General features: G+C 36.5%; 1 protein-coding gene and 1 long non-coding RNA gene across 9 annotated transcripts in view; one reads left to right on the top strand and one right to left on the bottom strand.

Moving 5' to 3' along the window:
- Window positions 1-7,279: 7,279 nt before the first annotated feature.
- Window positions 7,280-12,436, bottom strand: LOC126930882 (uncharacterized). The gene is made up of 3 exons (XR_007717697.1): window positions 11,671-12,436; window positions 8,301-8,422; window positions 7,280-7,460 (listed from the first exon to the last, which is right to left on the bottom strand). It is a non-coding gene; the product is annotated as an uncharacterized LOC126930882 (long non-coding RNA).
- A 2-nt stretch (window positions 12,437-12,438) lies between these two features.
- USP15 (ubiquitin specific peptidase 15) overlaps window positions 12,439-26,075 on the top strand; it is a 145,250-nt gene continuing 131,613 nt past the window's right edge. For 6 of the 8 annotated variants that reach the window (XR_007717693.1, XM_050748403.1, XM_050748404.1 and 3 more), the window contains exon 1: window positions 12,439-12,598. Coding sequence is in view for 7 of the 8 variants with exons in the window: in XM_050748403.1 (XP_050604360.1) it covers window positions 12,510-12,598 (89 nt within the window). In the remaining variant the exon portion in view is untranslated. The remainder of the gene's footprint in view (window positions 12,599-26,075) is intronic. The other 2 variants (XM_050748413.1, XM_050748414.1) reach the window with 1 other exon arrangement.

A 26,075-nucleotide genomic window follows, 5' to 3' on the forward strand; every position in this document is an offset into this window, starting at 1 on the left:
TTCCTTTTATCAGGCCAACTAGAAGATCCATAAACAATTAGATTTTTAAAAGAAAAGCTAAAATCTATACCTTGCAGGAATAAAGGTTATCTTGCAGATTCCCAAAGATCTATAATCAGGCAAATGACGCATTCAATTGTAAGTTTTAGTGTTCCCTTTATTTTGAGTGTTTTTATTCAAATAAGTTGCAACTTTATTGTTCAGAGAAATAGTCACTGAATTTAAATCAATCAAAAATTAGAAAGACTATTTCTCTTTTTTGAGTCTTGGCTCTCCTTTTGACGCAGGATTTTTTGCTCTTTAGTTCAGCTAAAATCCGGTTCTTGTATCACAACCAGGAAAAATTAGGTACATGGACACATTGAAAGGCGAGGAGAGCAGAATTTATTAAAAGAAAGCTCTCAGAGAAAAAAGGGGATCCTTTCAACAGGCTTCCACCTCACAGATTGAATACCAGGCCACCATACATGAGCTAAAGAGCCTAGGCTTCTCCCCACTTTATAAGGCGTGGATTCCAGATGGGTCCACCCCATTGTCCCAGTGCACAAGTGGGCCCTTAGTCTGAGCCACTCCATATTGATTTATTTCCCTTACTATGCATGTGTTAAGGGACAGCATGTCTTTGAACATGACACATGAGTTGTAATGCATAGTAAAGTAGGAAAGCCCAAGGAGCTTGTCTAAACATACTACGCAGGTGTTAAGGGACAGAATTTTTCACGGTGGGCACTTTTAGGTAAGCTCCCAGTGCACAATGGCCTGGGCAGCATTTGGCTGTCTCCTTCTCTGTCACTTTTATGAGGTGTATAATCTTTTTAAAAATGTGTAAAACATTTTTATTTTACTGTATTGTGGCAAGAACAGTTAACATGAGATCTCAACAAATTTTTAAGTGTACAACAAATTATTGTTGACCATAGGTACCATGTCGTTCAGCAGATCTCTAGAGCTTATTCATCTTGCTGGACTTAATGCCTATTGATTACCAACTCTCCATATCTCCTTCCACTCCATTTATTTTATTTGTTGAAATTATTTCCCTTCAAATTCTTTTTTATTTTTAATTGTTGCAAAACATATATAATAAAATTTACCAACTTAAACATTTTTAAGTGTGTGATTTAATAGCATTAAGTACATTAACATTGCTGTGCACCCAATCTCCCAAACTCATCTTGCAAAACTGACACTGTGTACCCATTAAACAACAACTACCCATTGCTCCCTTCCCTCAGCATCTAGCAATCATCATTTGAGAAAATGGCTCAGAGCAGTCTGAAGAATGTGAGAGATGCAAAATTATCAGGCCCAGAGAGCCATGAGCATGACACTTCAGTCGCTTCCCCCACACCCATGCCCCAGGGTAATTGTTTAAAAAATTTTTGTTTTCTTCATTCCTTCCCTGTAGTTTCAGGCTAGCTGATAAATTACCTAAAATGTTACCACACATTGCACAATGTCACCCTCACCCAGTATCTTCATGTTCCTGGAATTTGTGATAGAAAGAACAATGTACAGCCAATTGATAGATTATGTTATTTTTTAAATTCTTAGTAAACAACTTAGGAACTGCTCCCTTATCTTTTTTCCTTAAAAAAAAAAAAAAAAAAAAAAAAAAAGGAAAAAAGACCACTTGTAACTGCTGTTAATCAGGTAATATATTGAATCTATGATTTTCAGGCTGCAGTCCTCACCTTTGGCTTAAATTAACTCTACTTAATCTGTGTCCTTCAAGAATAGCTTGATGCCATCCTTGTGGTAATGAGTGAGTTCTTACTCTATTAGTTCCCATGAGAGTTGATTATTAAAAAGAGCCTGGCACCTCTCCCCACACTCTTCCACCTTTCCTCTCTCGCCGTGTGATCTCTGCATATGCTAAATGTGCCTCAGTTTCTTCCTCTTTGCCTGAGATTCTTCCCTTAGGTCAAAATTTCTGGTGTAGTCAGCAAGATTCAGAGCAACCTTTCAAATACCCATCATTGCCTCTCAGACTCAGTGCTCAGTACCAGCACAAACCCATTGCATTCTTCCAACTCCAGATATTTCGCTGGGTGCAAAAGTGTGAGGTCTACATTTTATGTGAGCTTCTTTTTCAAACTCTCTTTTTTCTTTAAGAGCAAGAGTTTCCATCTCTGTCTCTAAACAGGAGATTCAGACAAAGAGCCCTGAAGAGAATTTTAGCCCTCTCCACCTGTGCTTCACAGGGGGTTTGGGTTATAGTATAGGCAGTCTAGCACGGGTGGTTTCACTTTTTGGGGGGGCCTAAAATTAAGTAACATCTTAGTCCATTTAGTGTTACTGTAAAGGAATACCTGAGTCTGGGTAATTCATAACAAAAAAAGGTTTATTTGTCTCACGATTCTGATGTCTGTAAAAGTTCAAGATGTGCATCTGTATCTGGTGAGAGGCACTCACGGTGGAAGGCAGAAGGACTTCTTTTAGCAAGCATCAATATGTTGTAAATTCAGTTTCTTTAAAAATAACTTTATTTCCCTTCATCTTGAATGCTTTAACTGAATACAGAATTTTAAGTTAAGAGTAATTTTCCCCTTGGCACTTCGAAGACAATATTCTGGCATATATTTCTGGCATATACTATAACTGATGAGAAGTTTTCTATCCAATGCTTCTATCTAAATGGCATTTTTAAAATAAGGAACTATCTTTTCTTTTTATATTTAAGATTTTTCTCTGAGGTTCATATTTTTATGTTCATGAGAATGGGTCAAGGTATTTATAGTTACGCATGTATATGTGTGACTTGCTTTGTTTTTATTGTTCTTCTCAAACTCACTATAATTTTTGCACATATAGATGTGTGCGGGTGTGTATGTGTGTGAGTTTCATTCTTATTAAATTCATTGTAATTTCTGAATCTAAAAACTAGAGGTTTTTTTCCATTCTGGAAAAAAAATAGGTATTATGTCTTTGAATATTGCCTGTTTATTTTTTATTCTGGAATTCCTATTAAACATATGTTGGGTTTTGGCCATTCTCTTTGTGTCTTAACTGTTCTTCCATATTTTCATACTTTATCTTTCTGGCAAAGTAGTATATTAGAGAAATTTTCAGCAAATGATTACTCTCTTCCCCTCTCCTACAGGAGGAATGTACTTCCCTGATATTAATTGAGGTCTTGCATAGTTAGGCTTGTCTCTTGATCTCTTTTTGCAATGAGAACATGACTCAGCTAGCCTCTGGTTTAAAGAGGATGAAAGATATGTGGAACAGACCAGGACCTGACTTAATCCTCAGAGACCAGCTGAGTCTCGCCAAGACCAGCCAATCTCTAGCTAACCCAAAAATGCATGAGTAAGAAATATGTATATATTGTTGTATGGCATTAGGACTTTGGGTGTTTTGAAAGGCAGAAAAATTGGGCTGATTCAGAATTTGATGTATAAAGTATAGTGCTGCCATAACTAAAACCTAAAATATGTGGCACTGGCTCTGGGAATGGGCAGCAGGTAGTCATGTAATTGTTATAGGAGGCTGGAATAATGACAAGCAGTATTATGTAATGGCAAAACATTTGGTAAAATTGTCACTTGCAATAATATGGAATATAGAACATGCAGATCTAGTAAACTTGTGAATTTGGATGAGGTGATTTCAAAGAAGAATACTGAAGAGCAGACTGTGGCTAGGTGCCTTTGAAAAAGCATAAGAAAGTGGTGAGCTCAAAAAGAACTGCCTGGGTTACAAACAGAATTGAGAGGAAACAGAGAGTTTAGAAATATTGAAAGTCATAGGCTTAAAAATGAAACTGTTTCTCAACAAATCCCAAGCTCAAAGAAAAAGTAAATTTTGGCCACGGCCAGGGTAAAGACCAAAACAAGGGTGTGGTGCAGGACTGAATGCCCTGAAAGTGGACTCTGAGATGGAAAATAGCCTGTAAAGAAGTGCTCTCAGGATCAACACTTGTGGCAGAAAGGAAGCAAGAAAGAATGAGCAGAGAAAGAAAGTGAGCTGTCATTAATTTATAAAAAGAACTTAACCAACCCGCTGAAGTTAGGTTGCTCCTCAGAGTTGCTCCCAATAGAGGAAATGAAGCCAAGTCTTTAAAACCCTACATCAATTAGTCATTGCATACTGGCTGCCCCCTGGAGAGAGCATGAACTACACAGGGTGCCTCTTTACTATTGAGAGCAATTCCCAAAGAAGACTGACAGCTGAGATCTGTAGAAATCCCAGCAGCTAGAGGAATAAATTCTTTAGTCATGAAGGATGATGTTAATGGCACAGTACATCATCCAATTCAATTCACCCCATGTTCCACTCAGATCTATAATTTTGCAAAAGTTTTTGAAGCATCTCCAGAACTTGGGAAGAAAGTTAGCGAGATACATAGATTCCATTGCAAAGACCAAAAGTGATACTCAATATAGGCTTCCTGATCTACCATCCTAGAGTTTCCTCACCTTGACTAGCTTTTTTGCTGGTCTTGCTGGCTTACGTGGTGGGATGATCCAGTCACTCATCCTTGAGAGTTACCATATCTTTCTTAGGTCATCAATACTTTACTAGAAACTTTACTGTCTGCAAGGGTATACCAAAATATGCCAAATACATTCCTTTTTGTCATCGCTGTATAAAAGCAGCCTGACCTCCTCCTAGTATTTAGAATGATAAACCTGCCAGGATGGTGACTGCTCTCATTGCCTGATCCTTTGGCACTAGAAGGCAGAAGTGCCCCAGTGACAGCTGTAGTTTAAAATTGAATGGGCCTCTTGCTGTGTCTCCTGGTGGAAATGTTCACCTTTTGGGAACCAATACCTCTACACCTACAAATCCCAGCGCTATGGAGATGAGTAGCACAAAATCCCCAATTGGGTCACTGACAATGATGGTAAACAGGACCACCTCTACTTCTACCTTTTGATCCATAAATTCTACTTGTTGGGAAGACAGCAACATACGCTGGCCATTGATTCAGAGGGTATACAGCGTAGGATATTGTCTCTAAGGTGGTGTGTAAGCTGATTCTTCGACTGGCCATTCCATTGCTCTATCCGGCCAGCAATTGTTTACAGTTCTGGATGAAGTGATATGTGAAAGAACCAGTGAATCACATGGTCATGTGCTCACTACCACATCTCTTTTGCAATAATATGAATCCCTTTGTTTGATGTGATATTATGGAAGATCCTGTGTCATGAGATCAAACACTCCATAAGTATGGTGGAAGTGGCTGAAGCACTATTGGCAGGAAAGGAAAATCCATACCTGAAATATGTATCAATTCTAATCAAGATGAATCATTCATTGCCCCTTACATAATAGAAGGGATCCATGTAATTAACTTGTCATTTGATTCTCCTCTATGGATGATTCCATATCAAGGGCTCAACATTGGTCTCTGTTTCTGACAGGTTGGACATTTGGCAGCAATAGCCAAATCACTGTTGGTGAGTGGGAGCCCATGCTGTGGGGCCATCCACAGTATGATGACTACCCTTCTTGTACCCATTGTTCCAGCCTTGAGGGAGAAGCTTGTTGATGCCAGCCACTGGAGTCATTCTGTTTATTCAGTACCTCTTTTGTGGTATATCCTTTATGGTTGGTGTTCACTTGTAATGCAAAAATCTTTATACTTTGTGCCCAGTCCCATAGGTCCATCAACGTACTTTCTCATCAGACTTCCTAGTCCTAAATTTTCTGATATTTCTTCTTCCTTAAAGTAGGCTGTTCTACTATTTATCACTGCTATAACAAATTACCATAAACTTAGTGACTGAGACAACAGTAGTATTGTCTCTTACATTTCTGTAGAAGTCTGACAGAAATCTTACTGTGCTAAAAATCAAGCTTTTATCAAGGCTCTGATCCTTTCTGGAGGTTTTAACAGAGAATTCATTTCCTTGTTCTTTCTAAATTCGAGAAGCCTTCCATATTCCTTGGCTCATGGCCCCTTTATTCCATCTTCAAAGCCATTCTTCCATAGTCATATCACTCTCTGGCCATAGCCAGGAAAGTTTCTCCTACTTTTAAGGATTCATATGATTAGATTGGACCCAACTGAATTATAAATACATCTTTGATCTGTTATGTATCTATGTTTGTGGTTACAGAACATTCATAAGCACTTAAAAATATTTTTTGTACCACATTCTTCCATCAGCTTCCAAATCAGCTTCCAAGTACATTGTTTTATCTCTAAGAATACCTTCACACAAAAGATTGAGTAAAGCTAGACTTTAAATATTATCCTTCTTAACCTCTTAGTAATTGTGTTTCTTTGATATGGGTCACTACTAATTTTAACACAGCTGTTTATGTTATTGCGTAACAACTTTGTGATATTACTAATTTGTTTAGAAAATCAAATTTAGTAGCTGCTCTGGTCTGAGGGAGGCAAATATTTTATAAATCATTGCTACTATATGTTAAGCTCTAATATCAGTTTCACATTCATTATTTTGTTTACCTTTAAATGAATCCTATAAAAGAAGTCTAGTATCCCTATTTTACAGATGAGAAAACTAATGTTTCCAGTATCACAGAACTAGTATCAGAGTAGGGCATACAAATATAGGTCTTTTTGAGTGTAAAATGCATACTCTTTTCACTATATCCTTAATAAATTCCCATTAAGTAAATTAAATTATCTGTAGAGGTGTACTATTATATCCAGCACATTTCATGAATTTCTCATGTTGTAGAAATCATGTCCAATGTATTACATAGAAGCCTTGGGCCACTAATAATTCTTGAACTGACATAGTTCAAGACGACCTAGATAGAAGCATACTGGCTAGAAACAAAAATCAATGGTAAATGTTTTTATGAAATCACTAGACTCGTTTCTTACTTCATTGTTGCTGTCTTCTAATTTGACCTAAATTTACTGTGTGGTCTATAGTGTCCTGTTGCTTAGCGAAATCTGGAACACATTATAAAGAATACCTATTTAATGTTTCCATCAGTCCTGAAACATAGATATATTCTTGAAGATGTGCTATCATATTGTTCTAAGAGTCTTTGTGAGCAATTTAAATCCTTTTGCTATCTCAGCCAAAATGAAGTGAAGGATTGTCCAAACAGAAAGTCTGAATAATTCAGCTTCTCTTGGTAGAAAACAAAGTTAATCTCTCTGGAATCTATATAGCTGCAGAATCACTGGATCATTGAACAACTCTCTACTTCACTTTGGTAGTATAGATTTCCAAGATCCATGAGCGTAAAATAATTATTTTTAAACTTTTGAATGAAACAGATTTAAAGTAAAACAGACCAAGTACATAACATTAACATATTTTGTTTAATTAAACTTGTCCATTTAAAACAAAAGATCAGCATATTTTTTAAATGAGTAAAGAAATTCAAAAATGATCAGTATATTTGAAATGATTTTTAGCTTTCTGAAGTCCATCCATTATTATGAGGCTTAAGAAAGACTTCAGAGGCTGCTTAAACATTTTGATATTTTTCATGTAGAAGTTCTTTATCAACCTTGAAATCTGTAGATAAATAGAAAGTAAAGAAAACATAAAGTAGGCAGATTTTTCCTACTATGAACCTTGATTTGACCTATGTCACTCTTAGTTGAATGGGATAAATTAACACTTTCTTGAAAGTTTCCTACCATACACATACATTTAATTTTTAAATATTCAGGACCCACAGAATATACTATGCCTATTAAGGATTTTTTTATTGTAATTCTAGACTTGTTAGATACTTGATTTGCTTATTGATTCAAATCAATTTAGTTCTGGCTGGGCGCAGTGGCTCATGCCTATAATCGCAGCACTTTGGGAGGCTGAGACAGGTGGATCACTTGAGGTTAGGAGATTGAGACCAGCCTAACCAACATGGTGAAACCCCATCTCTACTAAAAATACAAAAATTAGCTGGGCGTGATGGTGCACGCATGTAATCGCAACTACTCAGGAGGCTGAGGCACAAGAATCTCTTGAACTTGGGAGGCTGAGGTTGCAGTGAGTGGAAATCATACCACTACATTCCAGTCTGGGCAACTGGAGAGTGAGACTCTGTCTCAAAAAATAAATAAATAAATAAGAACAAATCAATTTTGTTCTATCAGCATGTAGTGAGAGTCCACTATAGGGCAGACTGATATCAAATTTCATGGTATAGTCAGCTTTCTAGCACACTTTATGTACTTCCTAAAAAAGGGATAGACCAGGTGCAGTGGCTCATGCCTTTAATCCCAGCACTTTGGGAGGTCGAGACGGGCAGATCGCCTGAGGTCGGGAGTTTGAGACCAGCCTGGCCAGCATGGTGAAACCCTGTCTCTACTAAAAATACAAAAATTAGTCAGGCGTATTGGCAGGTACCTGTAATCCCAGCTACTCAGGAAGCTGAGGCAGGAGAATTGCTTGAACCCAGGAGGCAGAGGTTGCAGTGAGCCCAGATCATGCCATTGCACTCCAGCCGGAGCAACACAGTAAGACTCCATCTCAAAGAAAAAAAGAAAGGATATAAAGTAGGAACTTAGATTAATTAATTTGTAGACTTTATGCCCATGCTAAAATTAAACTTTCTAGATCCTATAGGACAGAAAATATAATTTTGTTTGCTCTAATTTTTTAAATTTAGACCTTTAATTGGGATAGACAGTTCAAGAGTCCCCACAGCTCCTTATTATCCCCAACAGATTTGCTTCACCCATTTACGGTAGCTGCATCTAACCCCTGCAAGTGTTTGATTTTCAGCCTCCTAAATCTAATCACTTTATTTTATAATAAGAAAACGAACGGTCACGGAGAATAAATAACTTAGCCAAGGTTACCAGCTAGCAAGTGGCACTAAGCCAGAGTCAAAATCCAAGTTTAGTGGCTCTTTGTAAAAGGCAGTGTATTCATCTTACTATATTATCATTGTCTTTATCAGAATGTAACATTTGTCTGAAATAAGGACCCTCTGTAATTTTTTTTAGCTTTCAAAAGTGCCTCATGGTACTTACAATTTTTATTCATATCCCAAGTTTCAAAATATCATTAACAGATTAAGCACTTTACTACATGCTATTTTGGTGTTTGCACTACTCCCCCGCCTTTCCACTGCCTTTTAGCTGCTCTGAGAGCTGGTAGAGAGATGAGAATTATACAATTACATAAGATAAAAGAATGAAAGGTTTAGAGAGGTGAGTAAGAATGAGGGAGTGGTAGGGTCGTGGGCGGGAATAACTGTAGAGGAAGGACAAGGAGAAGGAAAAACTGAAATAGTGGTTCCTGAATGTCAAAGACAGGAAGAATTGAGAAACAAAGACAGCCAGGTCATCAAACATTGTTCTTTTATGGGATGTGCTGATTGTGTGTGTGTGTGTGTGTGTGTGTGAGATTTGCTAAGTCCACTCAAATTTTAGGCAGATTTTTCCCTTTGGCTCATGTAGCCAGTCCCATACAAAATTATGAAATAGGCAAAACTTATCTTGGAAATCTCCTTTGTACATTCCTCCATTAAACTGTATTACAAAATGCAGTGCTTTTTTCTCTGGTTCACCCCAAGCTGAAAACTGGCTCTCTTTGACACTTCAGTTTTAAGCCTGACTCTCTCCTGGAGTATTTACATTTGAAGTCCCATCTCTTAATTGTTGAGTAAAAGAACCTCTCTTAAAGGAATTGTTTAAACATCAGGAAGCAGAGAGGTTTGGAATTACTAAAGGATAAAGGAATCCTTCCTAGAGAATCTCTAATTTCACAACCAACTGTGACTTTAAGAGGTCCAGCCTGTTCATATCTAGTCTAATTTCTAAAGTACTCAGCATACTCAACTCTCTAGGTTAAGTTTTAAATTGACAAGAAAGGTACACAGAGTCTGAGAAGGCAATAACAATCACCGAGCAAACTGTACATTCATCAGATGTTAAGGAATGCATCAGTGAAGACATTCATTCTAAATAAGCAGATATAATCCCTGATTTATATTCAATTATTTGTGATTAAGGTGAAGTAGCTTTTCTCATCAATTTATCTATTTAATTATTCAGTAGGGATGTGGACTTTAACCAATTTATGAACAATATCTTATTTCTCTTCATAATTGAGAGAAGCACCAGTAAAATAAGCAGAATTTCCATAAATTGATCAACTGAGATCTCTAAAATGTTGATTGCTATAAACAAAATAATAAAGGTCAATAGAAAAATAGAAGTTTACCCAAACTTTCCAGATTCTGCAGCCAGACTGCCTGGTTTCAATTTAGGTTCTGCCACTTACTTGCCTCAATTCCTTATCTCTAGTCTTGAAATAATAATAGTACCTACATCATGTGACTGCTGTGAGAATTAAGTTAGTACTTTAAAGTGTTTAGAACCATGCTAGGCACTCTGTAAGTGCTTGCTAAATAAAATACTGTAATTTTATCTCTTTCCTGACTCTGATGGCAGTCAGTTAGGTCTACAAAATGGCTCCATAAATCTGATGTATAATTCAAATGGTCATTAAATGTACACATCTATATCCAGTTAACTTACTGCCTTGAGCAAGGTGCAAGTGAAGAAAATATTATTTTACTTCACTGTATGGTTGTAGGTGTCAACACTTCAAAAATGCATTTTCTCTTAAGGGAAACTGGACATTAGGGTATGAATGATTTATTGCTACTTGGTTATGTTATAAAATGAAGGAGAGCACAGTTTTGCCTTCAAAACCCCTAACACTTCTTTTCAATAGCTTTTTTGAGGTATAGTTTACATACTGTAAAATTCACCCTGTCATCAATAAACAATACTAGTGTTCATTGAATGGCTATTACATTCCAAGCAATAAACACAAATTGTTTCATTTAATCTTCATAAAAATCCCTTAAGGTAGGTATTATTATACTCAATTTTATGATTAAAGGGTAAGAACTTTGCAGCTAAAGGTTGAAGTGAGGTTTGAATTTATGTCCATGTGGCTCTAATATATGTTTTCCATATTCTGCAGCTTCCCTTCAGAAAATTACTTTGTTCTCTTTCAGAGAGTGACTGGAAAAAGGGGGAAAATGTGACTTTTAGAGGGTAGCCGTGGTTAGAGAAACTCTCAGTCTTTTAACCTGTCAGGAGAAAAGCCAGAAATAACAGTCACTGAAAGTTGTTTTAAAACTCTCAATTCAAGCTTGGCATGATAATGCAAAATATTATTATGATGCAGAAATAAGCAATCATAATCATAATACTGATATACACAAATCATAATGCGAATGTACACTACTTTCACTTGGAAGGATTCATCACTTTCTACTAGCGTAACTACACCTCCTTTATTGCATTCTCACCAAATGAGTTAGGGTTTAAAATGGGGAAACAAGAGAAATGATGCAGGGATTCTGGCCCATCTTTTAGACTTTTCACATCAAATGGTATGTTAAAATCAAACCCCTGGACATCATGCTCGGGAATACTTAAGTAATTTTGCCACAATTCATTTATTAAACAAATATTTAGGTGATTTTTACATGTCCAGTAGTACTATGCTAACCACCAGGTATACAGAGGTTAAAACAAAAGATGAACCCAGTTCCAGCTCTTAAGGAGTTTACATTTTAGTTCAGGCTTTCATAAGGAGAGGCAATGAGTGTGCTGTACTGTATAGCACGTGGGCTCTTGAACCAGCCTCTCCACTTACCTCTCCACCTGCTGTGTGACCTTGGCATTTGCTTTTTAAGCGACTCGATTTTCTATTTTGTAACATAATCGTTGACTTCAAATGAAAGACATACCTAGTTTCATTTCAGGTGTACGGCACCACAGGAAGATGGGGCTAAGAAAATGTTACTCTCTTGTATAAAGAAGAGGGTTTCTCTCACGTTTTCTTCCTTTAGTATCTGGCATTATTCAATAATGTCCATATTCTACTCGATGTTCACCGATGAACTGGGACATGTTTTTCACCGCAGCTTAGTCGTCTGGGTGTGCCTGGGGAGGCGTCACAAAGAGCCTATAAAGGGTCCCCACCTACAATGGGAGTAAGAGCGCTGGAAGGAACCCCGGAAGGGCATGGAGACCAAGCGTTCGGTTTCGGAATGTTTTTTGTGTGTGCCCGTATTCACCGAGCTTGGGTTCTGCTACTCTTAACGAAAAGCCCAGTCGCGGAGCTGCTAAATTTTCTGCCATATCTTAGCCGTCCCCACGCCCCCCCCCGCCCCACCCTACCTCACCCCCAGGCGTGAGTGAATGCGCAAATAAGGGTTTTCAAGGCGTCAGTGGGAAAGAGGGAGGGGAAGGCAACGCCGAGGATGGGAGGACAGGGCGGTGGTATCCTTCTAGCGAGAGAGCGCCGGAGCCCTCGGCGGCGAAGAGAGCTAAAACCTGGCTGTCCCGAGCCAGAGGAGGCCAAGGCAAGATGCTGAACGGGCGGGGACCGATGGGGGGCAGCAGACCATGGCCGCGCACCTAGTCCGCCCCTGGGGCCTCCTCTTGTCCCGAGGACCACCCCCGCTCCCGGTGTCTTTTGGTTTCGACCGGCCGACTGGGAGGGGCCGTGGGGACGCCATTCCCATAATGCTCTGGGGCGTGCCGCCGCCGTCGCTGCCACCTCCCCTACCGCTAGTGGAAGAAGATGGCGGAAGGCGGAGCGGCGGATCTGGACACCCAGCGGTCTGACATCGCGACGCTGCTCAAAACCTCGCTCCGGAAAGGGGACACCTGGTAAGAGAAAGGGGTTGAGATGCCTGCGGTTGCCCGAGGATAGTGGAGAAGAGGGCGGGAGCCGCGAGCTGGTGTCTTTCGCTGGTGACAGGTGCGGGCAGGTCTGGCGGCGGCCGCCGGGGTAGCAGGATTTTGGCTGCTTCTGAAATGTTAGGGCAAAGGTTGGACTCTAGATGAGGGTCAGGGTTCGTGGCTTGCCAGGGCATGCTGAAAGGTGTCCGGAGAGCGGCGGCGGCGGCGGCACTGACTCGTGCGGTTCTCTTCTTCCTCCTTCCTTCCGTAGTGCCGCTCCCACCTCAGGCCTTCTCGAATGATAGGTTATAGTGGTTTGGTTTGAGTCTCATATACGCTGTTTTGACAGGTCCGGGTGCCGCGGCTTATCATGATCTCACCGGCTTTACTTCTCTGTTCATTTCCTTTCCTAGAATTGTCGGCGTCCAAGTTCCCTTTTATTCTGATTCTTGTAGTCTTCCGGGAGGCAGGCTGCAGGATGTTTGCGGTCTGTACTACACAGGTGGCATGTCAGTGCCCCACATAAGAGAAAGAAACCCTAGTTTCCAGTTCCTTGTCAAAGGAGGGAGAGGAGTAGGGAACCTTAGGCTTATGAGAGACCACGTGGTCTTGTGCTTTAGTGGTGGCTTGATAAAAGCCGGCAGCGTTTCTGTTAGATGTGCAGCCCTTCCCTTCTGTTTGAAGGATAACGTAGGCCTGCAAAAAGTTGATAAGTCCACTTGAGGCTTAACTAACTGCTAATATTCGAACTTGTAAAATACCAAAGGATATATATTTATAATACTTGAAGGATGTATGTGGACATTTTCACACTTGTCGGCCATATCCAGTGGCATCTAGAATAACTTAAATATGTTAATATGTAACATAATTTAAAATTCCTTATTTTTGGGGAAGGATAATGTGCCTCTTCATTATAATAAAAAATATTTTCACTTCCCACTGTTACCATAACAGTAGTATATAATTTATAGAGTGTTTCACTATGGCATAGTGGAAGGAGCAGTAAGATTTAGACCTGAGTTATGTCACAGTTTCACCACTCAACTTGCAGTATGACTTTGAGGAGAGTTAATTTAAATCATTGCACCTCAGTCTCTTCTGTAAAATGGACAGTATTTTATTATAAAGGTTTTATCTTGATTCGTTTTAATATCTTAAGAATTTCATGTTTATGAGATACTAAATTTTAGTTACCTTCTGCTCTTTACTCTTGACAAAAGGCTGTGATACTGGGATCATTTTCAGTTAAGCTAATAGGTGGCAGATTTAGGACCATAATTTAACCTTGATCTAAGTCTTAGTCTCTTTTTTCTTTTTTGGTAGGCTGTATACTATGTGTATATGATAGAAATCCCTAAGGATGTAAATATATACTTGTTTCATTGTATCAAAAAAATAGAATCTTCAAGTGACTTAATAATAGTTATTTTTGACCTGGCAGGGTGGCTCACGCCTGTAATCCCAGGACTTTGGGAGGCCGAGGAGGGAGGATCACTTGAACTCAGAAGTTCGAGACCAGCCTGGGCACCACGGCAAAACCCCGTCTCTACAAAAATACAAAAAATTAGCTGGGCATGGTGGCACGCCTGTGGTCCCAGCTGCTCAGGAGGCTGAGGTGGGAGGATTGCCTGAGCCTAGGAAGCAGAGGTTGCAGTGAGCTGAGATCCGGCCACTGCACTCCAACCTGGGCAACGTGAGACTCCATCTCAAAAAAAAAAAGAAAGTTACTGTTTTTATTATAATGTTAGTAAGATGTTTATTACTGTGGGGAAATTGGACATTTCCTAGGACACCCATGTTTACCTTGGCTTGTGGTATGACAAATAAGTCCCTGCTCACTATTGTAAGTTAAAGAACATTTAAAAATTCTTAATTCACCCAACCTATTACCACCTTATTTTAAAAAGTGAATTTCCTTAAAATAGAAATCTATTAAGTCTATAAGTTAAAATATAAGTATTATTGTCTCATTAATGTCACGTTTTTGTATATGGAGTAATTGGTGTTGACACTACAGGATGATAGGAGCAATATGTGCATTGTGGGCGTTTAACTTTATAAAGTTTGGTATTTTCAAATGAGTATATTTTTGCTTTTTGACAAAATTAATGTAAATTGTTTTATATATGTGCGTGTGTGTGTAGAGCTCCATAGGTACAAACTGTGTTTCACTATATTGCCCATGCTGATCTTGAACTCCTAGCTTCAAGTGATTCACCTTAGCCTCCCAAAATGCTAGTATTACAAGTATAAAGCACGACTGAATACAAGAGGCTCATAAATTTGAGTCATTTCAGTGCTTTTATTTTAAATAAAAGTAAACTGAGGACCACATATTTAGATAAAAGCAGATTGTGCAAGTTTATCCTCACATTAACTTTCTCTTAAAGGAAAAAACCTGAGAGAGAAAGAAGGTACTGGGAGTTGCAGAAACCAGTTTGATTTATTTGTAAGCCAGTTTATTTGCAAATTAGCAAGTGAAACCTGTTCAAAAACAAAGTAGTATAGAACAAAAAATTGATTCAGAGTTTTAAAGAGAATAATTTGATAAGTATGAATTTGATGATGAACTTACAAGTACAGAACTGGTCAGGATATGTATTAATTTAGTTTATGTTTTTGGAACTCACTAGAAAGTTGTTTTTCCTTTTAATACCTTTTTTTAATCTTTGAATCAGGTTCTTTGAAATTTACCATATGGAGTATTGTCGTGGCATATAGTATGTAACTGTCTAGGAAAGACTGGGCTATTGAGAAAAAGTGGTGGGCTTACCATAAGTTTATTCTTGAAAGTTTAATACAGATGTCTGAAGTTATAGTCAAATGCATCGCAGTGAATAAATTTCACTTATTAGCTCTTGAGTACTTTGCAGATAATGACTGTCTCATGGTGACTTGGGTAACTAACGTCCATACCTAGGCAAGTATAAAGATTTACTTGATTCTGTGTAAGTACTGCAGTTTCTCTTTATTTGTAAGCAGTAAGTGATTTTTATCTAAAATCTGATTTTCTAGAGATGAAAATAAGTTACACAAGTGTGAGATGAAGAGAAACATACTTTATGATGTATTTGGTTCTAGACTTTATATTGAGAAGTAAATCAAAATTAATACAAGAGAGTAATACCTTTTTAAAAACCATGAAGGTAGCACTGATTTGTATAAGGAGTAAAGCAGTCTGAAAATGATATTTGTTGATCTGTATTTCAATTCCAACAAGAGATCAGAAAACCATGAACAAGGTTTAGAGTTTAGGAACTATAGGAAAGAGATAAATGAACTAGAATTGTATAGCTTAGGATGAATTTAAAACAATTTTCAGATACGTGGTAGTTTCTTCTGATGAGACAAAAAGATAATTTGCTTAAGGTACATATGACTATTTTAGGAACATATTTAAAGTATGGTAGTTAATGAGTTACAAAGAAAATTTGTAGCTCATTTGGGTTATAAAATTCTCTCTTTGGAAAAAAATGCTTTTGAGACACTCTCACTGTGTTGCCCAGGCTAGAGTGCGGTGTGTGGTCTCAGCTCACTGCAACCACCTCCAGGGTTCAAGTGATCCTCCCACCTCAGCCTCCTGAGTAACTGGGCCTACAGGCACAGGCCACCACGCCTGGCTAAGTTTTGTATTTTTAGTAGAGACAGGGTTTCCCCATGTTACCCAGGCTGGGCTCGAACTCCTGGCCTCAAGTGATCTGCCCACGTTGGCCTCCCAAAGTGCTGGGATTACAGGTGTGAACTACCTGTAAAATTTCCAGTCTGGAAATTTTTTAAGAAATAGGCCTATTATGAGTAAATAAAACATAACCACAAATCATCCAAAGCACTGCTTCATTTCCCCCATTTTTATTAAATGTTATTCATCTGCCAATCATTTTCAGTAATTTTTATGTGTGATTATGTTAAGTGGCAATGTGTAGTTAACTTTTGCAGTTTAGCAAAACATTGCATGCCATTTTTGTATAAACCCTAATAACTGTAGTAGATTTAAGGTAACTTTACAGAGTAATTTGTGTGTAGAGTCATTTAAAATCTCTATGACATTTTCATTTCAACAATTGCCAAAGAATCTGATCAATTAAGTTTTAGGCCAGAGACATTGATTTCAGTTTTTACAGCTTTCTGTCCATTCCTACTTTTACTTAGAAATCTTTGAGGCTTAATTTTATTTGATCCCTTATGTTTGTGCAACTTTGAAACTAAAAGAAAATAACCTTATATTCACAAATCCCTTAATAATGAAAAGGAACACTATTAACATGAATTTCAAAATATTTATTGTATACTTAAAGAAATTTTTAAATTAATTTTAGTAGTGCCTGGGTGTTTACAACCAGAGTAGGGTATATACTACATCATTTATAGGAAATGAAACCAAAAGGAAAAACTTTTTTAGTCTTGGTAAATTGGTGAAAACAAGGACAGAGATAGTGACCTTAAGACATGTTTCACATCTTAGATGCTTAAAAATCTAGGAAAGCAACTTTTCTTAATTTAAGCATTTTTCGTGAGTTTTTAAATGACTTCTGTTAGTGAGTTCAGGGTTAATGTACCCTAATAGGCTAGGAAGGTCCAGAGCTAGTCAATGATTTCATTTATCTGCTTAGTAAAGTTCAGGCTTTATTTTTTTCTAAATTATACCGTTTTCCTATTAGCACGTATAAGGCATTAAATGACCTTTTTGCAAAATGGTTTTGTGACAGTTAACAGTTTTGCTTCTACATAAGTGTAACAAGATAAAATTAGTTTGTCAGGTCATGACCTGTAATATTACATTTAAAAACACTAGGTGCCAGGTACTGTTATAAGTGCATATTGACTTATTTACTCATCACCATATTACCACAATTCTGGGAATTGGTGTTATTCACATTTGACAAAATAGGAATCATAGGCTCAAAAAGGTTTTCACATAGTGTTATAGCTGGGATTTGAACCCAAGTAGTTTAGGTCTTTAGTTTGTGCCCTTAAAGCACCATACCACATTGCCTCTTACTTTATTTAAAAAGAATTTTTTTAGAGACGGAATCTCGCTTTGTCACCCAGGGTGGAGTGTAGTGGCATAGTCATAGGCCATTGTAGCTTCAAACTCCTGGGCTCAAGCAAACTCCCTGCCTCAGCCTCTGAAATAGCTGGAACTACAGGTGTGTGCCACCACACCCGGCTAACTTTTAAAATTTTTGTAGAGATGGGATCTTGCTATGTTGCCTAGACTGGTTTGAAACTCTTGACCTCAAGTAATCCTCTGACTTCAGCCTCCCAAGTATTAATAGCTGGGATTACAGGTGTGAACCCCTATGCCCAGCCTCTGTCTCTTATTTTAAAGATTCATTTTTTTTAAAAAGTAGATTCACTTTAAAAAGAAAAGAACCTATTTTTCTCTTTAAAGGAAGTCTATTTTATATTTAGTAGCAGAATTCTACCATTTTATCCCACACTTGTCTCTTGTGACTGTTCAGTTTAGATATGATGGAACATGTAGGAAATCTTAACACCTTGCTTCTGGAAATTAAAACATGCTTAAAGATTGATAGGTGAATGATTGAATGTACAGAGCAAATGTCATTTTGATCCACAAGTACATTCAGACAAAAAAATCTGAGGTCATTTACTATTGAGCTTTTGAATTTTAATTGTTTATCAATAATCATAAGCTCTTATTAGAGATGATATGACCCCTTCACATAGTTTTACAGAAATAACCCATCAAGCATAAAGTAAAATCTTGTAGGCTATTTTGTTTCAGAGTTTAGTCTATATTTTTAAAGTATGGTATTGGTTTACTATAAGCCACAAATACATAAGGCTTTCTTCTTGGACTTAAATCCATATGAACCACTCAGCGCAGAAAATGCAAATATGAATCCATTATGATGTTCCATGTTTACTAACTGATTTTTCCCTAGAGATAACTCTTAAAGAATTTTTGAAGTGAAAGAACATTTAAATTAAGATAGTGGAAGATATATTGATAATAAAACAGTCAATTTTGCTATCTTAGTTTTGAATTTACCTATCTTATGATGTGAGTTTAGAGTGATTCTTCTTTTTTTCACTGAAAATCACTTTATTAATAAGCCATGATTATTGACAAAAGTGAATTGAAACTATTGGGTATATTGGTAGAGAAATAAAGGGAAGGTAGAGAACAATTGGTAAAGGTTGATTATGTGCATTATGAGATTTGAACCTCACAATAAGGACCAAACTGTATATTTATATGGCTTATAGATGAGGAATCTGAGAGAAATGAGCTTGCTCATAGTTTACTGCCAGCGGACATTTATTAAATGCTTAGTCTGTCGAAGCCACTATTTTAAATGTTTTACACTTATGCAGTCTTTAAAGTACATGCTCTTATTACCCTTCATTTTATCTTTGATGATTTCAGACCTGGTTTAAGTACCTGATTTATAAAGACTTAAAGTACTAGATACTGTCTAATACTAAGAATAGATCCTTAGTATTAAAAATGGTTTTATGCTGTCACTACTCGAATGTAATTCAAACAATATTTCGTTAAACCATGGGAATTTCTCTTTTTTCTTAGTCCTTGTATAGAATTTTTCGACAATTACTCCTTTTTTCTTCCCTGAGTAATGTCAGTCTAACTTGTTCTTTTTATTTTAATTTCCTCACTTACCACTGTAATTCACATTCTGTGTCTCATATTCATTCCTCTGAAACCACTTCCCTAGACTCTTTCTCCCATTTATCGTTTAAACAGGGAATGTAGATCCTTTAAATTTCATCACCCAGTTTATACAAAAGTCACTATTCAAGAAATCTAGCATAGGCCTAGTAGGTAGCCTCAGTTTTGGATACAGATTAAAATTGTTTTAGGGAAGGGTCAAAAATGGCTCCTTACAAAGGAGGAAATAAGTTCCAATTATAATATAAAACAAAACCCCTGTAGGATTAACCTGCATTTAGTTATGCCTAGACTTCCTTTACTACTTTCATCACTAAGATTCTACATGGTTTCTTTATAGCTCTCCAAAAAGAAAGAGAGTAATGACGCCTTTTTTTCCTCCAAGGAAAGGAGAACTAAGAATGCTAACTGTCCCTTCCATTCTCCTTTTAGTTTTGAGAAGACCCGAATATTAATGTGGTAATTCCCCACCGTAAGAGAAAATCATTTAGCAGAAATACCAGTAGAAAGGACTTCCTTTGTGAAAGAAGTCAAAGATCTCACAAACAAGTTCAAGGGTGGCTCTGAGGCCAGGGTATTCTGAGTTTAGAGCTAGTTAAATCAAAACCTGAGAACATTAGAGACAAACTTACTTAACCGAAAAGAGCATCAAGTTCCTTGCTCCAGGTAAAAAAGACCTGGTAATCTGGATTGATTTCTGTTATTTACCTATATGTTTTTACAGCTTGACAAAATTTTAACAGTTTAGTCAAGAGATTTGCCTTTGATAAAAAGAAGGAAATTTATATTCATACATATGAATGGATTTCAAGCTGAAGAACTTTTTAATTCTCAGGAGAGGTGTAGCTAAGTAGTTATATGTACCACATAGTTGTGGCTATGGTTTTCAGAAACTTATTGCTCATTTGCTATGTTAAGAGCTTTTTACTATGTTGAGAGCATTTTAAAAGTTCTCTAGATAGGTTCCTTATATAATGTAATATGTTTATCCCATATATATTACATATATGAAATACATGGTAGTATTCTCATTTTACCAGTACAGAAACTGAGATAGTTAAATTTATATGGTCATAACACTTGGCGGTAAAGCAGGAAGTCTAACTTAAAGCTTGCGTTTTAAATTCTAACTGTACTGCCTGCCTATGCGTGATAGAGCCATACCCAGATTATGGAAGCAACTTTTTGAAAGACAAATACTTGAAAGTATTAAAATCAAGAAATGACAGCTTTGTCATACTTGTTAAACACCATTTTCATTTGTTAGTAATATCAGGAGCCTCTAGAATTTTCTGAGTCCTCTTGGTTTAGCCTTCTAGTCTCAGCAGTCTCATTTCTAACTAATATATCTCTGTTTTGATACAGATAGTGTCTCCCATTTCCTACAAATTATTTGCTTTTTCCTGCTTTGGGGGCCTTTATACACCATTTCTGTTGTTTCCAATACTTCTTACTAATTACTGACTTTATTTCAAAACCTAGTTCAAAGTCAGTCTTTAAAACCATCTCTAATTTCATCCAAATTTGTGGCCCTTCCATTCTTTGCTTTTAAAATATATATATGTATATATAACAGCTTTATTGTGATGCTATTCACATACCTTACAATTTGCCCAGTTAAAGTGGACAATTCACTGAGTTTTAGTATGCTCACAGAGTTGTATAGGCATGACCATAATCAATTTTCGAATATTTTCATCATCCCAAAAAGGAACCTCATACCCATTAGTAGTCACCTCCCATTTCTCCCCCAAACTCCTCTGCTCTAGGCAGCTACTAATCTATTTTCTGTCTTTATATATTTGCCTATTCTGGATATTTTATACAAATGGAATCATATAGTATGTGTGATTTTTGCATCTTTTACTTAAATGTTTTTTAGGTTCATGCATGTTAGAGCATATGTCAATATGTTATAGATTTTTACTGCTGAGTGATACAGTCATGAGTCACTTAATGACAAGGATAACTTCTGAGAAATGTGTCGTTAGGCAATTTTTTCGTCGTGTGAACATCTTAAGAGGGTACTTACACACATCTTGATGGTATTACCTACTACATACCTAGGATGTATTGCCTGTTGCTCCTAGGCAAAAAAACAAAACTGTACAACATGTTACTGTAGTGCATACTGTAGTCAATTCTAATGTAATGGTAAGTATATGTATATCTAAACACAGAAAAGGTAAAATAAAAATACAATATTAATCTTTTTTGTTTTTAGAGACAGGGTCTGGCTCTGTCACCCAGACTGAAATGCAGTAGCCCGATATTGGCTCACATTACCCTTGACCTCCTGGGCTTAAGCAATTCCACTGCCTCATCCTCCCAGTTAGCTAGAACTGCAGGCAAGCACTGCTGTGTCTTTTTTTTTATTTTTATTTTTTTGTAGAAATGAGGGTCTTGCTATGTTGCCCATACTGATCTTGAACTCCTGGCCTCAAGCAATCCTCCCAGCTTAGTCTCCCAAAGTGTCGGGATTATAGGCATGAGCCACTGTGCCTAGCCAGACATAATGTGTCTGTTAATTGACCGAAATGTTGTTATGTGGTATGTGACCATATCCCATTGTATAGATATAACACATTTGATATATCCATTTATCAATTGATAGACATTTGAATTTCCAATTTTTGCTTATTTTGAATAATCCTGCTATGAACATCCATTGCAAGTTTTCATTTCTCTTGTGTATATACCTGTAAGTGGAATTGCTAGGTCTCTGTTTAACTTTTTAAGAAATTGCTAGACTGTTTTTCTAAGTGGCTGTAATTTTACATTGCCACCAGCAGTGTATGAGGGTTCCAGTTTTTTCACCTCCTTGTCAGCACTTGTTATGTTCTTTTTTTTTTTTTTATATAGCCATCTTAGTGGGTGTGTAGTAGCATCTCATTGTAGTTTCGATTTACATTTTCCTCATAGGTAATGATGCCTATTGGCCATTTGTATGTCTTTTGGATGTTTGTCCAGATTCTTTGCCCACTTTAAAAATTTGGTTATTTTGTCTTTTTATTATTGCCTTGTAAAAGTTCTCTAGATACAGATTCCTTAACAAATAGTTAATTTGCAAATTTTTTCTCCTATTCTGTGGGTTTTCTTTTTACTTTCTTGGTAATGCCCATTGAAACATAGAAGTTTTTATTTTAATGAAATTCAATTTGTCTGTTTTTCCCTTAGTCACTTTTGCTTTTGGTATCATGTCTAAGGCGGCTTGGCTTAACTCAAGGTCATGAGGATTTACTCTTATATTTTCTTTTCCAAGTTTTATAGTTTTAGCTCTTACATTTAAGTCTGTAATTCAGCTTAGTTAATTTGTTGTGTATATCGTCAGGGGAGGAGTTCAATTTCATTCTTTTGCATGTGGTTATCCAGTTGTCCCAAAACTATTTGTCAAAAAGATCATTCTTTCCCTGTCTTGATACCCTGCTTGAAAATCAATTAACTGTAAAAGTGAGGGTTTGTTTCTAGATTCTCTGTTTGATTGACATACATGTGTATCCTTTTACCAGTACCACATTATAACTGTATAGTAAGTATAGTAACTGTATAGTAAGTATAGTAACTGTATAGTAAGTTTTAAAATCTGGAACTGTGTCCCCCAACAACTTCTCAAGTTTGTTTTGGCCCTCTTCTCTTACTAGTTTATACTATGTTGAAATGTTGTTTTGTAAATATTCTTAAATATATGTCTGTATTTCATTACTCCATATAAATGACACACTCCTCTTTTTTGCAGCCCGCCTTCTTCTGTCATTCGAAATCTACCCCATCTCTTTATTTTTTAGAGGTATCTGGTATAATAGTATTTGCACAGTGAATGCTTTGTGTCATTTAACCCGTGGATCTCTCTTCCATTCCTAATCTCATGCCCCAAAAGCACAAACAGTGCACTATCTTAAGAACATAGACAAGTGTGCTAATTACCGAAAACACATTTACAGTACCTGGGAAATGTAAGACAACAACTTCAGCAGATGAAAACGACCTGGCATCCTAAAAGGAGGCTAAACTCACATTAATCCTTCAAATGAAAAAATAGTCACATCATACCCTTTAAATAATGCTTTAAAACACTCAAAATTATTTATATTGTTTGTGGAAATACAGTTATTTAAGAAAAGCATAAAAATGTTCATGAAATGATAAATACTAAATCAGAGTAAGGGTATCCAAGAGAGGGACCCACGGGGGGCTATGTATTAGTATTTATAATTATTTTCTTTAGGTGCTTGTTTTGATGGTATGTATGTAGATGCTTGTTGTTATTATTCTAAGTTTAAAGTATGCCTGCATATGATACAAAATACTTTTAAAAAGCAAAGTTGATGGTAAGAGCTTTTTGTTTTGAGGAAGTCCCAATTTTTCTTAGTTTTTTCTGTTTTTTTACTTTTATATTGTTAATACCAAACCCAATTCTTCCAGTGTAGAAAAGTTACACAGAGCTGAGGGAATTTATGTAATCAGAGTCAAACGTTATTATCATTTCCTTCTTGCTTCATGTATGCTTATCACGCTTATATGTCACATGGTTACAAGATATCTTTAATATGGAGAGACATACACATTTAAGATATTAATGATCATGTATGTGTATTCTGGATGAATAGTTTAAAAACAATCTTACTTGGCCTCCTTCTTGAGCTTCTTATTTGTCTTAGTTTGGATCTAAAAAGAGGTCATAAAAATTATTTATTACTAAGTGATGGATTTAATGTGTGGAGCAGAAAATAGGTTAGAAATGCATGGAATTTCAAATTTAAGCTATAAAGAGATGGTAAACTGAATTTGAGCGAATTTCATAGTTTTATTTGTTTAAGTTTTACTTAAACCGTGAAATTCTGAGTCTTAATTTGTGGTACTTAAAAAAAAGTCAGTGAAATAATCTGATTTATAATAATTTAAAGTACTAGATGCTGCCAATACCTCTTTAGTGTTGAAAGTTGTTTTATGCTATCACTACTCAAATATAATTTAGGCATTTTGTTAAATAAGAGAATTAGTCATAAGAATGAATCAGTATCCAGAATTGTTTATGCCATTCTGCACAAGATGATTATAAATATTTTTCTGAGATTAAGTGTGCTACATTGGATCAGGCTGAGATTTTTGTGTGTTGTTTTACTTATAAAAGGACTGCCTATGCCTACTCTGTACAGAGGCAGATAGGATTTCAAAAAATAAACATGGTTATATTTATTTTAATATTAGGCAATTAAGAAGGAACATTTATCTGAAAGTTGTCAACATAAACATGTATAAATCAACAACAACAAAAACACTGTGCATTTACTACCTCTCTGGTTTCCTACATCCTGCTGTTGGAATTTCCGCATATTCCTTTTATACTCTGTTGTATCTGAGACTATTTCTTAATCATTTATTGGTCCTTGTATATCTTTCTTAAATTTGCTTCTAGTGTAAAAGCACCAAACAACTTTTGAAATTCTCCTCTTTCTCCCCACCAACTCCAAAATCTTTTACATTCATATAGTAGCTTTACTATATTTGAACAGTGTCTTAAAATTGACTCTCAAGCCTCCAGCTTCTCCGGAGCCATTGAAAATTATTCTATCCAGACCATAATACAAATTATTTATCATAATGCCTTCAGAATATTTAGCACCATACAATTTAGATCTTTTTGAAGTACTCATGTTAATGTAACTTTATGTAAGTTTTTGACTTAGTATTTCACATGTATTTGATCGTTCCAGTAATCTGGTGAGGTAGTCCTAGTGGTAAATCGAATCATATCTCTTTACAGTTAAAAATCTTTCAGTGGTTTTCAGCGTACTTGAGATGAAATCCTTGTCATTGCATTAAAGGCACTATTTAGTTCGGTCTCAGTCAAACTCTCTAGTCTCATCTACCATTTCTCCCCTACCTTGTCATAAACTCCACCTTCATTTAGTCAGTTCCTTCAACACTCAAAATTCCCAAAGTCCTTCTGGCCTTAGCATGTCATCTTCATTCAGTTTAGATACTTTTTCTTACCACTTTTCCTGGAGTAACTCTTATTCAGAGGCTAAAACATTATTTTTTCAGAGAGATTTTCATTTATTCTAAATAGGGCCCTCATTATATGCTTTCATAGCTCCCTGTACTTTTCCTTCACAGCACTTAACAATATTTTACTAAGTATCTTGATTGCTTACTTTTTCTCGCTCCTCCACTGGACTCTTGAGTTACATGAACAAAGGGACCTTGACTGTTCTGCCAACCACTTTATTCATCTGAAGTATTTTTTGAATGAATGAATTCCCATTTCTAAGATGGACAGTCGAAGGGTTTTATTGCTAAGTAACTTTTCTAAGACTTCACAGCAAGTAGTGTCAAAAATAGAAGTTTGATGTGGTGCTTTTTCTATAGTAAATTTAGAATATTTATCTACTCAAGTCTGATTTCAGGAGATAAGAATATATATAAACAAAAATAATCATGAAAACAAATTGAGATTGGTATGACAAATTCATCCACAATTTAGTGTTTGCCACATTTCTAGGAAACTTCTTCAGAGAACGGTAGTGTTTTTGTGTGTGTGTGATCTTAATTGATGTGAAAACATGAATCTCGTATAGGCACACGTGTGAACATTCGGACTCTTTTTCTGCTAAGTTTCTGATAGGCAAAGCTCTAACCCTAAAGATACCCACTTTGAAAGTACTCATTTTCTCAATAAGTACAATGGATTATTAGAAATTGTTAGAATTTATCTTCTAAATAAGCCTTCCAGCTCTATTTATAGCTTGGTAATAATGTTACCATATCCTCTGTTATCTCACTTTTAAAAGTGAACTTACTGTTTCA

Source organism: Macaca thibetana, chromosome 11 (genome assembly GCF_024542745.1).
Source record: "Macaca thibetana thibetana isolate TM-01 chromosome 11, ASM2454274v1, whole genome shotgun sequence".
Taxonomy (NCBI): domain Eukaryota; kingdom Metazoa; phylum Chordata; class Mammalia; order Primates; family Cercopithecidae; genus Macaca; species Macaca thibetana.